The 16489-nt window shown below is 48.3% G+C and overlaps 1 protein-coding gene across 1 annotated transcript in view; it reads left to right on the plus strand.

The window, feature by feature from the left end:
* Window positions 1-1536, plus strand: part of LMNB2 (lamin B2) — a 34203-nt gene extending 32667 nt beyond the window's left edge. Inside the window, exons 11-12 of the mRNA XM_056845275.1 lie at window positions 33-131; window positions 1488-1536. Coding sequence (XP_056701253.1) covers window positions 33-131; window positions 1488-1529 — 141 coding nt within the window. The 3' untranslated portion in view covers window positions 1530-1536. The remainder of the gene's footprint in view (window positions 1-32; window positions 132-1487) is intronic.
* The last annotated feature ends 14953 nt before the right edge of the window (window positions 1537-16489 follow it).

Here is a 16489-nt window from a genome sequence, read left to right on the forward strand (position 1 = left end):
GGCACCGTAAGTTGTGTCTCTCTCGTTCTTAGGAAGTAGCTGTGAGGAGCTTGACACAGTCCAGTGCTCTGCGGGAGAACGAGGAAGACGACGAGGCGGAGTTTGGGGAGGAGGACCTCTTTCACCAGCAGGTAGCGGAAAGGGTGTTTTGCTTCTCCCAGCCCAAAGAGCGGCCCACCTCCGAGCGGTCTTCGTCAGATGTCTAAGGGGCAAACTATTTTTGCCTACCTTGTAGTGACTAGGCCTCTAAAAAGCCAAGGTCCGGGGTTTCCCAGTACGTCGTATTTCTGCAGCTGCGGAGGCAGGAAGGGGGGCCGACGTGTGGCTCTTTCCCCCCCTTTAATAAAGGCAGCCAGTATTGCGTTAATGAGCCTTGGTATGCACACAGTTGCAAATTTCATAGAATCATAGAGTTGGAAGGGACCACCAGGATCATCTAGTCTAGCCCCCTGCACAACATAGAAAATTTACAATACCTCCCCCCACACACTCACACAAGTGACCCCTACTCCATGCCCAGAAGATGGCCAAGATGCCCTTCCTCTCATGATCTGCCTAAATTCACCAAATCAGTGTTGCTGTCAGATGGCCATCTAGCCTGTGCTTAAAACCTCCAAAGAAGGAGAGTCCACCACCTCCCGAGGAAGCCTGTTCCACCAAGGAACTGCTCTGTTAGAAAGTTCTTCCTAACGTCTAGACGGAAACTCTTTCGATTTAATTTCTTGCTTAATTTGTGGCATTACCTTTTTGACTTCTGCTTTGCAGCGCCTTCCTGTCCATCTCGGCTCCAAGACCATGTCAGAGAAGTTCAGGGCCCAGCTCTTTGCTCTGTAGTCTTGGGCTGCTTCTCCCCCAGGGCTTTTGCCTGCTGTAAACTGTGTGAAGCTGAGCACAGCCGAGCAAAATCTCTGCACTGAGGTTCTGGCAGAAAAATGTTGACATTTCAAGTACAGGGAGAATCCGTGGCTTTACAGAACGGGGCACTTGGAGTCTCTGGCATGCAGACCAGTTCCGATTTGAACTGTTTCGTTGGGGGTGGGGTGTCACTGGGGGATCTGTGCCCCTCCCCCACTTTAAAATAACCGGAACCTCAAAAAGTCATTGAGCAGCTCTCGGGTTCAGCAGCAGCCCCCTTTCTTACCCTAGTGAGGACTGCCTTGAGTCTCCCCCCAAGCCAGGGGAGCAGCTGATGCTCAGGGTCCCTTGCCAAAATCAGTTCCTTTTCCTCTCCACCAGCGTGGTGTAGTGGTTAGGGGTGGCGGACTCTAATTTGGTGAACCGGGTTGGATTCCCCACTCCTACATGTGAAGCCAGCTGGGTGACCTTGGGCCAGTCACAATTCTCTCCGAACTCTCTCAGCCCCACCTGCCTCACAGGGTGTCTGTTATGGGGGGAGGAAGGGAAGGTGATTATAAGCCGGTTTGAGACTCCTTAAAAGGTAGAGAAAATCGAGGCATAAAAACCAACTCCTCTTCTTCTTGTTTTAGGGGGATCCCAGAACGACCTCCAGAGGATGCGCAGTCATGTGAAAGGAAACACCTTCGCTAACCGTTTTTCTTCTTTCCTTTTGCTGTTTTATTTTTTTGATTTTGTCCAGAGCCACTGAAAACTATTTTTATATGTCTCATAAGTTGTTGTTTTTTTAAAGCGGAATTGATTCTGTGGTCTTAATCTTTAAAGGAAATGTTAACTGGCCAGAACTTCCATGGTTTCCTGATGTTTTTTCTTCCTTCATCTCTTCCCCCCGCACCCGACCCCCCAGTGCTACGTTGATTCCCCCCCCCTTTTTAAAAAAAGACCTTCACATTTGGCCTAGAAGCCGGACGGTCCCATAAGCTCACGCTCGTGCTGTCGCAGCTTAACCCCGAAACGGCTTCCGAATCCTCAGCAATTAGAGGCTTCAACATCCCCCCGCCTCCATTTGAAGGTCTCTGTGCCTGCAGCTTTTTTGCCCTGTTGAGCTTCATATAGCCAGGCATTTGTGCTGGTTCGGGCCCAGGGTCTGTCTGTTCCTGCGTTCCATCTGTCTAGCGGTGGCCGGCCGGATGTTCTGGGGGAAGAGAGCAGTGGCAACTCTTGTGTGAACGAATTCTGCAGAATGGGGAGGGTTTACTCTGTGGTCAGCAGGCGGGCCTCTCTCCATAAGGCCAGATTGTTGCTCCCCGTTGGTGCCCTTTTCCTGCAAGATGCAAGGCAGATCGAAGGCGCCGTAGTTCTTCGACAGGTAAATCCTGACGCTCGTGTCTTACCGGAAGGACGTGCATGTCTAGCTCAAGGCTTGAATAGATTCTCTTGACAGAAATAGATTCTCTTGACAGAAATATATATCAAGTGTTAGCTGTTGAATAACGGCTGCACCTGACCGGTCTAGCAATTTTCATGATTCTGGGTACCTCTCTCTCCCCCACCCCAACTTCTAACCACCACATTCCTCCAGCCCTGTGTCGTGGGTGTTTGAAGCAGCAGAGGAAAGCACTGGGGGGGGACACTGTATCCCATGGCTGTAACTGCCCTTGCATACTGCTGCAGATGTGCACTTCAGCAGGTTTACCTGGCTGGAAAGATTCTCTTCAGTTTTAGAGGATTTTAATCTGGAAGCGCCACAGAGCCGACCCTCTGGCGAATGCTTCAGTGCTCTTCAAGCAGGCGCTCCCTGACTGGACACAGATTGAATGTCTCAGAAAATCGTGCACCTAAGTGGGTTTTGAAACACGCTCAACAACTACATGTGTTCTTTAAAAGCTTCCCCCTCCCTGTAAACTGGATTACCTCTGAGCAGGTCCTCGCCACAGCCCCTGAATTCATGGGGAATGCGGCTTGGGAGCCTAAGCGTTTCGAGCTGTTTGTAAAATTCTGTGCATCGTCTTAGCCTGACAGTGGACGCTGTGCCGCTTACAAGAAAGGACGGAAAAGCAAAGCCGGCTTTTGAAACCAAATTAGTGACTTGCAGAAAGATAGGAGAAAGGTTTAGCGAGAGAGAATCCTGTGTTGAAATTCAGTCTGCCAGCCCTGACACCTGACTTGTTTTTAGCTGAAAACCCAAGTCCATCAGTCTGCTAAAGTGACCCCCTCCAAATCTGAATCTTGCAGATTCCAATAGGGGAGGTGCTGCAATTCTCATTCCTGCTTCCAGCTGTGAAATCTGAATAGTTGGGCTCTCTCCAGTTGAAACAAAACTGAAGTTTCTTTTTGTTGACATGGAGGCAGACAGTTGAAGTTTTAATTTACTCTGCAGTTCTTCAGTTGGCAGGAAGACCTTAAGTTTTGTGCCCAGCATAGTCCCTCTTATTTTTGAACACTGGGATCGAAGCTCACTCGGGGCTGCTTCTGGCTGCTACTGCTTTTTAAAAACCTTTGCGCAAAAGTCATTGCGCGTCAACCGTGCTTCACGCGTGCGTACATCACTCTTTGCCCAACATCGCATCGTCCGCTGGCTCTTGGCTACCTCTGCAGAACGGCTCGGTGGTGGTGCGTCAGATCTGTGACAGCCGTTTTCAAAATGCCGAAAGCCATCCCGTGGTTTTTCAGCCAGGGTTGAGCGCACCTTTTTGAATGGAGCGTAAGAGAAGCATGTCACACATTTCCAGAGAGGTAGTCATTTGGGCCAGTAGACCTTTTTACAGGGTGTTATCACATTCTGCAGGCAGACCAGAGGCGAACGGTTCTTGTTTCGCAGTGATGTAAACGGACAGGTCCTGCCCCATTCATTTAACTCCCATGTAATGCTGAGTGCACTGCTTTTGTGGCACATGTATGGCTTTGGCTCACCGCACAGTGTGGCTGGGGTGGCGGAGGCGTTTGGTGATGGTTGGCTATTGCGATCACAGAATATTTAGACTGGCTGAGAATGACCCAACTACTTACTCAATCGCTTAGCTTCAGAGCGAGCTGGGTGGGAATGAACGTGGTTTTGAAATGAAACGCCAGCCCTTTATATTTTAAAAGAAAACATCAAAGGTGCTAATTTCCACATCTGTCTCAACGCCGCCCGGTGGGTTGACGATTACCAATGTTGAATTACTGTAAAAAGTGTTTAGATTTAGAGACTGATGCGTTTCTTTTTTTTTATTGAGCCATTTGTGCGAAAGATCTGGAACAAAAGTCAGTCAACGTTTGTCTCTCCCTTATATAATCTTCCCACTCAGCTGGAGTAGTTGGCTGAAAACGTAGTGGATCATGCTTATCCTTTTCCTTAAAATTGTGTTTCTCAGGCACACCAAAGCTGCTTTGCCTACCTCTTGACAACCTGCCACTGGTGGGGTGGGGGGGCTGCTTCTCCTGGGTTATCCCTGGCGGCTGGCTCCTCCCTCCCTCTCTGAGCCCACCTCTCCTATAAGATTTGCAGGGGCTCAAACTTCCTTGATTCTGGCCAGTAATTCCCATACTCCTGTGATTTTTTTAAAATTGTCCAAAAGATGTGAATGTGCCGTTCAGTGCAGACAAGACTACTTAAAATAGGCCGAGTTGAGCAGGCAGCTGAGCGAATGCAGTCTGAGCCATTCCCCGTCCCTCATACAGGCGCCTCGAAGGCGCTCAGCTCTGTTCTGCAGATCCCCTCCCTTCCCCGAACCAGGATCCTGCCCCCTTCCCACCATCTCCGCCATTGTGTGTGCAGATTCCAGCCATTGCCTGCTCTGCGTATGAGTCCAGGAGAGAGACCCTCTGCAGACGTGTGTACATTTGTTAAAACTTCTAGGCGCAGAACAGTTCAGTTTTACTTTTATCGGCCCCGGACGAGCCATGAGCTGAAACAAGAGGAAAGCGCCTCTTGTAGGTCTCAGGACACTTCTGGGGCAGCTGAGACCTGTTGTAGTCCCCCAGACAAAGATGGTTCAAGACCTTAAGGAAAGCGTGACTTGCCCGGCTGCATGGGCCCACGGGGTGACATGGCCCCCTGGAATTCTGTCCCTGTAGTTGTCTTCCTTCCTTTCTGCAAGTTGTGTCTCCGCATCTTAGAAGGGACGAGTCTTCGTCAAGCTGAAATCAGTAACCTTGCTCACAAATTCCCGTGAACGCATGTACAACACATGGGTAACTTTAAACATGCGTTGAGTAATTCTCGTGTTTAGCATGCTGACAGCTGCAAGCCACGCATTTATGCAGGTACCGGTCCTCAGTTTCGTTTGCAAAGTGAACGTGCGTTGGTTCTTTCTTACAAACGTGCGTGCGCATACATGCAGGTTGTATTTGCGTGCACTGTAACTTGTGAACCGTGCTGTTTTGTCCAGCATTTTGCATTCGTAAACCTTCCCCATTCAGAAAGCTTATGTCTGGCCTTTCGTACCGTGAGATGTCTCCCTGGATTTCCTGGACCCCGTTACACCCTCGGCTTAATTGCAGCTGTGCCAGCATTTACAGTGTTGGGATCTTGCGGCTAAGCTCACGTTCCCATTGTTTTCTGAGCCAGAAGTCCCAAATTAATACAGCCTCAGGTCCCATTTCTTCAACCCTGGATTTGTTTTGTCCTTCTGCTTTCTATCCCGCAGGCCACCTTGACCCCTCTATTCTTCCAGCCTTTGCATGAACAGGCCATGTCTTCAACTGCTAGTTTAAATAAAGCCGATTGTTCTTGTCAGCCTCCATTCCCCCCCTGAACACACATGTGCTGCAGTCTTGTAGAGGAACCCCTGGGTCCAGCTCAAAACATTCGATTTTTTAAGGACTGGAGCTGCCGTGGAGTCCACTGTGTATATTTAGCTGGGAGAGAAAGGCCCTTTGCTGGGGTCTGTAGAGCGTCAATCCCATTTTCCTTTAAGCCAGCAAGGTAACCTCTTCCTCTGTCTCTGCTTGCCACCGAAAAAGGCAGTAGGAACCAGTAGCTGAATACAGAAACCAGTCTTCTCCCCACCTGGTTTTCTTGTTTCTTTTTTGAATCTTAAATTTAAGCAGGACTACTTTTCTTGCCAGTACAAGAGCCAAGCTGAAATAGATCCAGGATTGGGGGGTGAGGGGCTGCAGATGCATTTTTGGGTGTGACCTGAGAAACAGAATTTTCTTTGCCCTTTGAAATATGCCTAGCTTTACATCTTTTTTTGTTAAATGTACATTTTTTTCTACATATGATGTACATGTAAAAGGTAAAGACGCCTTGCTGAAATGCTAAAGTCTAGTGAACAAACTGTTGGCTGCTGCACAAAGCACCTGGACCCCCGTCGAGGCTACACATATACAATCCCGCCCTGCATTTCATCTTCATGTTGATGCCGGAGATGGAAGGTCTGTTCCACTACTGCCACGTTCAAATTCTGGGCGTGACCCACTAAGGGCAACCACCAATCACTGTAAATCAGTGTTTTATGGGAATCCCACACACTATGAGTGAAGGGAAATCGGTGGCACAGGCGGGCTGCTTAGACCCTCATGTTGCAAGAGAAACACGGGCACTGTGCTACCCTGTTGAGTTACACTAAATTTACCAGCAATAAGCTCGGGGAGGGGGCTTGTGATGCACAGTTGGTACACAACCTCATTTCCCGTTGCAGGTATACTTTTGTGTATACAATGCATTTTTTCACTAATTTTTTTAAATAAAAAGGGGCAGCCGGGTTGAGAATACTGACACATGGCCATCAGGCACCTTAAGTTGCCATCTGAAAAACATGGGTAGGAAAGGGCACGGCAGCACAGAAAAAGCTGGCAACCTCACGGCCCCGCGAGAACGCGTGATCTAGACTTTTCCGTTTCAGCGGGGTGTTTTTTTTTTAACCTTATAAATATGCATGCCAAATGTCTTGTATTTTAAAAAAAATGATTTGTAATTTACATTTTATGACTGGAAGCCTTTTTGTACAACACACCAATAAATGTTTTGCATTTTACTTGTCCCTAGCGTGTTATGTCTGGAGGAAATCTCCATTAAGGCAGATGGGGTTGCAGATCGCCTTGGTGACCAATGCTGCTGTGATTTAGAATGGCCTGCGAAAGTGCAGCATGTCCGTGGAGGGGCCTCTGGGTGAGACGGCATCCGCACCATCTGGCCAAGGATAATTACTGTGGTTCCAATAAGAGTAGTGACTTGCTTTAGACCAAGTCCTGTGAGGAAAGGTTGAAGGAGCTGGGTATGTTTTGCCTGGAGAGGAGATGACTGAGAGGTGATATGATAACCATCTTCGAGTACTTGATGGGCTGTCATATAGAGGATGGTGCAGAGTTGTTTTCTGTCGCCCCAGAAGGTCAGATCAGAACCAGTGGGTTGAAATTAAATCAAAAGGGTTTCCGGATAAACATTAGGAAGAACTTTCTGACAGAGTGGTTCCTCAGTGGAACAGGCTTTTTCAGGAGGTGGTGGGCTCCCCTTCTTTGGAGGCTTTTAAGCAGTGGCTAGATGGCCATCTGTCAGCAATGCTGATTCTGTGAACTTGGGCAGATCATGAGAGGGAGGGCAGGAAGAAGGGTTGCATCAGTGTTTGGCTCTCGTGGCCCTTTCTTGCATGCCCAGGGTAATGCTGATTGCCACTTTGGGGTCAGGAAGAAATTTTCCTCCAGGCCAGATTGGCCAGGGATCCTGGAGGATTTTTTGCCTTCCTCTGGGCATAGAGCAGGAGTCACGGGGTGTGTGTGTGGGGGGGGGGAGTAGTTGTGAATTTCCTGCATTATGCAGGGGGTTGGACTAGATGATCCTATGCCAGGAGTAGGCCATGGGATGGTATGCGGTAGTCTGATTGTACTGCTTCCAGGTGCTGTTGTGCTATTCTGTCCAAGGCCAGTCTATGCCCTGTGTTTAGTCTTCATGTATTCCCATACTGTGGGAATCGCCAAGTACTCCTTCCTGCCTCTGGGGGGGGTTACCAGTTACCTCCTTTTGCTCTTCCATATATGCTGTGTACCTTGCCTGTGCCCCTTACTAGAGTCCTTTTGAATATGGCTTCTGAAACCTGTCGATCCTAACCAATAAAACTGCTTTCGTGGACTTGCCGTCTGCTGGAATCTGTTTATGGGTTTGCCGCAGGGCTAGAGCTTACACCCTAGTAATCCCAACTCTAGGACTCTATGTCCCCACAGGACCCCACATACTCACTGGACCAGTAGGAACCATTCATTCCTTTGGTTTATCTATGTAGCCATTAGGGTTGGGAGCAAGAAGGAAGTGGACGAGTGTTTTAGAAAAAGATGCGTGGGGGGTGGAGAGAAGGCAGAAAGAAAAGCTGCCACACTGGGAATTGTATGAGTGATGGCAGAGCCTGTCTGAGATCATCTGGCCAAATTTTAGGGAGCAGCTGTAAGCCACTCTGAATGTCTTAGGGTGGCCAGAAAGCCCTGTGCCAGTGTACCATGGCCGTCCCCGCAACACAGAGATGGCTGTTTAACCAGCAGTTTCCTCCAGCATGAGCATGTAGTGACTAGCGGTTCTACAATATTATGGAGTTGTTATCCTCCTGGTCGCCAGGAGGGGGCGGTATTGGTTTACATGGAAGACGTTTTTTACATTTTCTGGACTTTATTAGGGGTTCAGCCAATAATTGCTGTCAATGTATTTTAGAAAACAGGCCAATTCCGTCAGACAGTTTTATACTACCTTGCTATGTGGACTAAAATCCAAATTAAAAGTTAATGTTCATTTTAAAAAGACTCCTGTGCTATACTTCAAAGGCAACTGGTCAAGTAACTCAGAAAGTATTAATAATTCTTTTAAAACCAGACAGTGGGAGGGTATCCCTCCAAGTACCCAGAGATCAATCAGCTGAGCCTCAACCAATACAACTGTGAATGGCTTCAGACTACAAGTCCAGATCTGACAATGCAAAGTTCTGTAGCAAATTCACACAACCTTTGGCAGCCCAGCATGCCTGAGTCACCTTCCAAGACCAAACATGAGCAACACAAAGATCTAAAGAGGTAGGACAGGCTGGCTGTGGCTCAGCGGTAGAGCATCTGCTTGGCATGCAGAAGGTCCCAGATTCAATCCCCGGCATCTCCAGTTAAAGGGCCTGAGACCCTGGAGAGCCACTGCCAGTCTGAGTAAACAATACTGACTTGGATGGACCAAGGGTTTGATTCAGTATAAGGCAGCTTCATGTGTTCATGTGGCTGCTGCCTTTATTTAAATTTATAGCCTGCCCTCCTTCCTGGCCAGGCCGGGCTCAGGGCGGGCAACAACACTTTAAAACAACATAAAATTTCCAATTTAAAACAGCAATGGTCATCATCAATCTACATATAAATGGATATAAAATAAATATACCAAAATGGCGCTCATTCTAGTAATGGTAATAGCCACTGAAGACTTGGTCAAGCAGCTGAACCCCACAAAATAAACAGAAGGTGGGGGGAGGGTTGTGGGAGGCCAGCACCAATGGACAACTTACGGCTGCCCTCAGTTGTAGGCCTGGTGGAATAATTCCACTTTTCCCTGCCACTCAGTAAGCCTCATACTGAATCGCTGGCCAGCGGGGGGAGCAGAGACCAAAGCCAGGAAATACTGGCAAAGGAAATATATTAAGGAACTTGTGAATAGTTCTCTCCTATAGACATGGCCTAAAGTGACATGCCTTGGGGAACTCTGGGACCAGAACATGAGAAATGGTAATACTTCTAAGCACTCTAAGAGCTTGAGTACTCAAGGGCTTGGGGGAAGTGAAACCACATACCCAGCTGAAGGGAGAGGGCAGGGGTATGGCTATGCTGAAAAATGACAAGCAGAAAGCCGCTGCTGGAAGCAGGCTTGAAGCACCTGGAGGGTGCAGGAACGCTGGGGATCTGGTGCCTCTGCCTGTATATTTGTAAACAAAAGCTACAGCGCCTCCTTGTACTCTCTTCTCCAAAGGGAACTAATACAGGCAAAGTGTGTGAACAAGATGTTGGAGTATCAATGGACTGTAAGCTAAATATGAGCAGCCAGTGTGATGCAGCAGCAAAAAAGGCTAATGCGGTCTTGGGGTGTATCGACAGCAGCATAACTTCCAGCTCGCAAGATGTCATAGTCTTGCTGTCCACCACATTGGCTAGGCTGCACCTGGAGTACTGTGTGCAGTTCTGGAGGCCTCACTTCAAAAAGGATGTGGACAGAATGGTGTGGGTGCAGAGGAGAGCGACGAGGATGATCAGGGGCCTGGAGACCAAATCCTACGAGGAAAGGCTGAGGGACTTGGGAATATTCAGTCTGGAAAAGAGGTCGAGGGGGGATATGATTGCTCTCTAAGTATTTGAAAGGCTGTCACTTAGAGGAGGGCAGGGGGCTCTTCCTGTTGGCAGCAGAGGACAGGACTTGTGATAATGGGTTTAAATTGCAAGCAGAATGGTACTGGCTGGATATTGAGGGGGGGAATTACAGTAAGTAATTCAGCAGTTGAACCAGCTGCCTAGGAAGGTGGCGAGCTCCTTTTCGCTGGCAGTCTTTAAGCAGAGGCTGGACAAGCACTTGTCAGGGATGCTCTAGGCTTATCCTGCATTAAGCAGGGGGTTGGACTAGATGGCCTTCATGGCCCTTACAACTCTATGACTGATTCTAAGTGCTAGCCTCTGGAACGTCTTGCCATTTGAGGAAATGGGGCAAGCATAACAATTCACATCACTGACTACCTGATCCTTGTAACTGGAGATGCCAGCCATTGTGAACCAGGGTCCTTCCGCATGCCAAGCAGATATTTTACCTCTGGGCCACAGCCCTCCATGAGCTACTGCAAACATGATCTGCACATGGCCCCTCCCTAATTGGCCTGGAGGGATCACACTTAACAGCAGTTTGCATGAATGCAAAACATTGGTTCTCGTGTGCTAGTAGGCCATCTCTTAGGGGGCATCTCCTGATGGTGGTGTGAACAATTTGGCTTGGTCCAAAGCTTGGGGGGGGATGTGTGTGTGTGTGAAAAGCACAAATCTCCCAGTTCTTGATTCCTTATTATTGTCATAAGACAGTAAACAAAAAGCCATGCTGGATCAGACAAAGGCCCATCAAGTTCAGCAGTCTGTTCACACAGCGGCCAACCAGGTGCCTTTAGGAAGCCCACAAGCAAAATGACTGCAGCAGCATTAGAATCATAGATAGAGTTGGAAGGGACCACCATGGTCATCTAGTCCAACCCCCTGGTTGGACCCAGGACCTTCTGCCTCCAAAGCTGATCCTCTACCAGAGCTACAGCCCCTCCTCTGGAGCTGCTGCCAACTCCAGTAAGGACTAGAGCTAACTTTTCTCCCAAAGCCTGTGAGCTTTGGGCACCGTCTCATAGAATCACAGTTGGAAGGGACCACCAGGGTCATCTAGTCCAACCCCCTGCACAATGCAGGAAATTCACAACTACCTCCCCCACACACACCCCCCCCAGTGACCCCTACTCCATGCCCAGAAGATGCCCAAGATGCCCTCCCTCTTATGATCTGCCTAAGGTCATAGAATCAGCATTGGTGACAGATGGCCATCTAGCCTGTGTTCCACAGCACCTAATATGATAGGCATGCTACTCTGATATTGGAGAGAATAAGTCTGTGTCATGACTAGTATTCATTTTGACCAGCAGCCCTGGATAGCCCTCTCCTCCATGAACATGTCCACTCCCCTCTTAAAGCCTTCCAAGTTGGCAGCCATCACCACATCCTGGGGCAGGGAGTTCCACACTTTCACTATGCAAGCTTGTCCTGCAAGTTTAATTTGTTAAAGTATAATGCACAAAACTTTGTCCCAGTGACAACGGCAGGGACCATTGTGTTGGGTGTTCAAAACTTGATGGGGTGTGTGTGTCAAAGAGTGTAAGTGCCAATTTCATATTTAGACTGCTTATGAGCTTCTGTGTTGATTAAGAAATTAGTACACAATTTTGAAGGGGAGCTCTCAAAGGCTGAAGAATGGGGGAAGGGGGGAATTGATCCTATAGTTTTTCAGGGCTGGTCGCAGTTTCCCCATCACCCCACAACTCAAGATTCCTCCCTAATTCAGAGGTCTGGACCGGCTTCCTCAACCTCTGACCAAATGCTGATGCTTCCATCCCAGTTCATGTGAGCTCCTGCTGCCTTGCATAAAACAGCAGAGATCCCCGGGAGAATGCACACCAGGGATCTTGGCATGCTATTCCACGTTAATCAGGCAATGTGGGCCCAGTGAAGAGGAACATGTGCCATGCGTCTGAAAGATGCCATTGTCTCTCGCACAAAGGCTCCCACTGTTTGGAAACGGCTTAGGTGCAATTTTGCCGCAAGCAGCCCTGATCATGCGACCACCGCTGGACGGTGTCCAGGAGACCTTCCTTGCTGAGATTCTCACAAAGAAAGAATGCGGCGCTTTGTCTGATCCTGCCAGGGACGTCTTAATGAGGGCGACATAGCAGCAAGTTAACAAAGTTGCGCATTAACTGTGAAAAGGCCTCCCTGCATGTGTCGCCTTGAAAGCCAGAGCGGTTGCTGTGGCATTGGAATGTAGGGCCCTTTCTGTAACTCTCTCACGTGGCGAAAGCCAACATGGAGTGGTGGTTAAAAACAATGGTTTGGAGGGGAGGACTCTGATCTGGAGAACTGGGTTCGATTCCCTACTCCTCCACATGAAGCCAGCTGGGTGACCTTGGGCTAGTCACAGTTCTTTCCCAACTCTCTCAGCCCCACCTACCTCACAGGGTTTTTTTAAAATACTTTTTATTAACATTTTCAAATTTAACATAGACATACTCATACCCATTCACATACAGACTGGGCTTTTCCAGGGAAACTACTGAACAATTTTAAATAATAGTATACATCACACATTTCTTCATCTGTGTATATAAGCTTTCTATTCTTTACTAGTCACAAAACTAGTTTAATTATTCCAGATTCCAAAGCTCTGATTTCTAACATTATAAACCTTGTCTGTTGCTTCTATTTTAATCTTATATTTGCTTTTTGACTCACAGGGTGTCTGTTGTGGGGAGGGGGGGGAAGGTAATTGTAAGCTCGTTTGCTTCTGCCTTAAGTGGTAGAGAAAGTCGGCATATAAAAACCAACTCTTCTTCTTATTTCTTCACATATGTCCTACTGATGATCTTTTATTTCTCAACATGTTCTCAGCCCTCATGCAAAAGAGGCTTTGTGCTGTAAACATGTGAGAGTTTTAAACTGGCCACCTGGAGCAAAGGAAGCCCTCTGCCCATGCCATGGAGCACCCTTGCACATCTACTTGTTCTGAGTCCACTGCCAGCTTCAGAATGAAAAGCGCACTCTGTGCATACTCTGAGGCATTCTCATCTTGGTTGTTCCTTCTTAAGCTTTTGGAAACAAGCACACTGGGAAAGTCAAAAGAAGCCGACACCTCAACATTGTTAAGCTCGAGTGTTGAGAGTTTGGTGAAGAAGAGAAGAAGAGTTGGGTTTTATATGCCGACTTTCTCTACCTTTTTAAGAAGAATCAAACCAGCTTACAACCGCCTTCCCTTCATCTCCCCACAACAGACACCGTGTGAGGTAGGCGGGGCTGAGAGAGCTCTAAGAGAACTGTGACTAGCCCAAGGTCACCCAACTGGCTTAATGTGGAGGATTGGTGAAACCAATCCGGTTCACCAGATTAGACTCCGGGGCTCATGTGGAGAAGTGGGGAATCAAACCCAGTTCTCCAGATCAGTCCTCTGCTCCAAACCACTAAGCTGGCTCTGAGAGGATCGGCTTAGAATTTGGGAGAGCCGGGGTTTGAATCCCTGCTTTAGCGATGAACTCATTGGATAATCTGCAGTCACACGGTCTCAGCCTGTCTGACCTCACAGGGGTGTTGTGAGAATGAAATGAGAGAGAACACTTCCCTGAGCTCCATGTGGGAAAGGTGGGGTAAAAATAGCATACATCGTCAGATGCTTTGCCCACACATTTATCAATCATGGGCGGGGAAAAGACTTACTTAGAATTTTCACAGAGACAAGCAAAAGGTTGTGCGATAACTTTATATTATCACACATTATTTTATTACACAAGGCTGTATGCAACCTTTCAGCTTCTGCATAATTCTTCATCAGTCTGGATGTTTTTAAAAGGAGAGATAAAACCAATGTTTTAAGAGTCTAAAGCAGTGGTTCCAAAACGTTTCAGGCCACCGCCCCCTTGGTTCCACAAACTCAACCCCAGTGCCCCCTACCCTATCCAACAATACAGTTGAAGGGGCCCACCTCTAGCGCCCCCCCCCCCGCTGCCCCCTTGCCTCTTAGTGCCCCCCTAGGACCCACCGCCCCCCAGGGGGCGGTACTGCCCACTTTGGGAACCACTGGTCTAAAGTTTCTCCCTCCTCCCTGATAACCAAAGAGTTCTAGAGAAAGCAAAAGAATGATAGAAAACTCAGATCACACAAAACCTCGCACAGGCTTCCAACTTCTCCAGAACTCTGCCGGTCTGGGTGTTAAAAAATAATACTTGAAAGGACAGGGTGAACAAACCCCTCTCCTCTGATTTTCCAGGTGTCTAGTGTTTCTCCCTCCTCATGAAGAACTCACAAGGTTGCAGGCAGTTTTGTGTTCTTTGGGTTGGTCTTAAGAAAAGTTTTTGTTTTGTGTAGGGTTTTGCCTTGGACCAGAGTCTGCAAACCCAGACAGAAAAGCACCTGCCACAGCTTGCGCGTTACAAAAATAAAATCATGCCTGGAACAAATAACCACAAGTGAGCAGGTTAAAACTAAATTAAAGTGGCTAGCGCTCAATGAACGGGTGGCCAAACGGTTACCTGTAAAGTTGAGCCTTCTGCACGGGTGCTTGGAGACACAGAGTCCAACTCGTGATGCGCAACACAATTCGGTCCGATGCTCAGTCCTTTCTCCCAGCTGATGCAAGGTGGGAATCCAGCCCTCCACAACTGCAGATCATTGCCTATGGTGCAGAGACGAAAGTGTCCTATGCTTCTCTCGCATCCAAATCCAGAGAGGCAGATTTACCCGTTTGGGAAGGGTAGCCCCCGAGCAATTCACGCTGCAAGAAATCTCTTGGTCTTTAAATCCCCACAAGGCTCTCTTTTCTCTTCCCCCCCCCCCATGCTTCATAACTCCCCCCAGGAAGCTCTCATTTCCTGTCCTTCATGTTATAACAAGAGCCCATTGGATTCAAGTCCACGTGGCATCCTTTCCTGACGCGGCTTGCCAGAGTCCTCCCAAAAATTGACAAGCAGGGCAGGAATGCCTCCTCCCGTTATTCCTGACAACTAGAATTCAGGGGTAGACTGTTTTTGAACATGGGGGTTCTATCCTTAGTTCTCACCTCTCATAATTACTGATAAACACTTGTGTGTAGCGAACTCTTTTTTAGGAGAAGGTAAGGTGAGCTCTCCTGGATTCGGATCATGGTGGGTTGATCCGGGTTTGATTCCCCACTCCTCTACATGAGCTGCGGATGCTAATCTGGTGAACTGGATTTGTTTCCCCACTCCTACACATGAAGCCTGCTGGGCTAGTCACAGCTCTCTTAGAGCTCTCTCAGCCCCCCTTACCTCACAGGGTGTCTGTTGTGGGGAGGGGAGGGGAAGGTGATTGTAAGCCGGTTTGATTCTTCCTTACGTGGTAGAGAAAGTCAGCATATAAAAACCAACTCTTCTTCTAATTCGGCTTCCAGTTTCCAAAGGGGCCAATCAGATGCTTCTAGGCAGCCCAACCTGGTAGCCTCTGCTACTTAGAAAAGGGTGTGTACGGGAGGAGGGGGGCAGAATGTCTGAACAGCCGAACATGTTTATGGATAGGGTTTGACTCCAAAGGTGCCGCAGGGGATAGACTAGCAGATGTACTGATTTCTTGTGCTTGTGCCTTGGACAGCAGCCTGATCCCTGGGAATTCAACAGGGGAAGCTTTTCCTGGAATGATGGAAAGCAAGCATTAAAAAACCTTTCTTTAGGTGGCTCAGGCTTGGAGTGAGAGATTTTGTATCCTACAGCAAGCCTTGCTTCATTTTGCTTTTCTCCCAGGCTTTGGATTGGTGTTTCATTCCCCAACCCCCACCTTCTCATCCAAGTTGGCTATACTGGATACGTTCTAACCAAAGGCTTGATTTTAAAAGGTTTTCTTGAGAGTGTCATTTTTTAAAAGTTTGGAACCATGTGGCTGATTAATGCTTTAGATTAATACGTGTGCCAGGCACTGTACAGAATCCAGACGTGCTACAGCCCCCCAAACCACTGAATCTAGTGCGTGGGCCCCCCATTTTGTCCTCCCCTCCCCAGAGACCTGGCTGGACCTATCCATCTGTAGGCACAATTTCTGCAGCGAGGGCTTCTTGGGTGGGGTGGGGGTTGCACCGGCCAAGTCCCTCCATTGCAAAGACCCGAGGAACCTGTGCGCACAGCCCACGAGGTTTAGCCAGGGGAGGGGGCACAGTTGATTCTGTAGTTTGGGAGAGCTGTAGCACGTCTGGATTGTGTACAGCACCTGGAACGCGTGTCCATCTAACGTGGCAATCAGCCCCGGGGTTCCAAACTTTTTTCTTTTTGTAAGTGACGCCTTTTAAAACCAAGTAAACTCTTTTAACATTTAAGTAAAACCTTTGAAAAATCAAGCCTGTGGTTAGAACGTATCCAGTACAGCCAACTCTGAGCCGAGGAAGTTGGAAGGCTTCAAAAGGGGAGTGGACATG

The sequence above is a fragment of the Euleptes europaea genome, chromosome 2 (genome assembly GCF_029931775.1).
Source record: "Euleptes europaea isolate rEulEur1 chromosome 2, rEulEur1.hap1, whole genome shotgun sequence".
NCBI lineage: Eukaryota > Metazoa > Chordata > Lepidosauria > Squamata > Sphaerodactylidae > Euleptes > Euleptes europaea.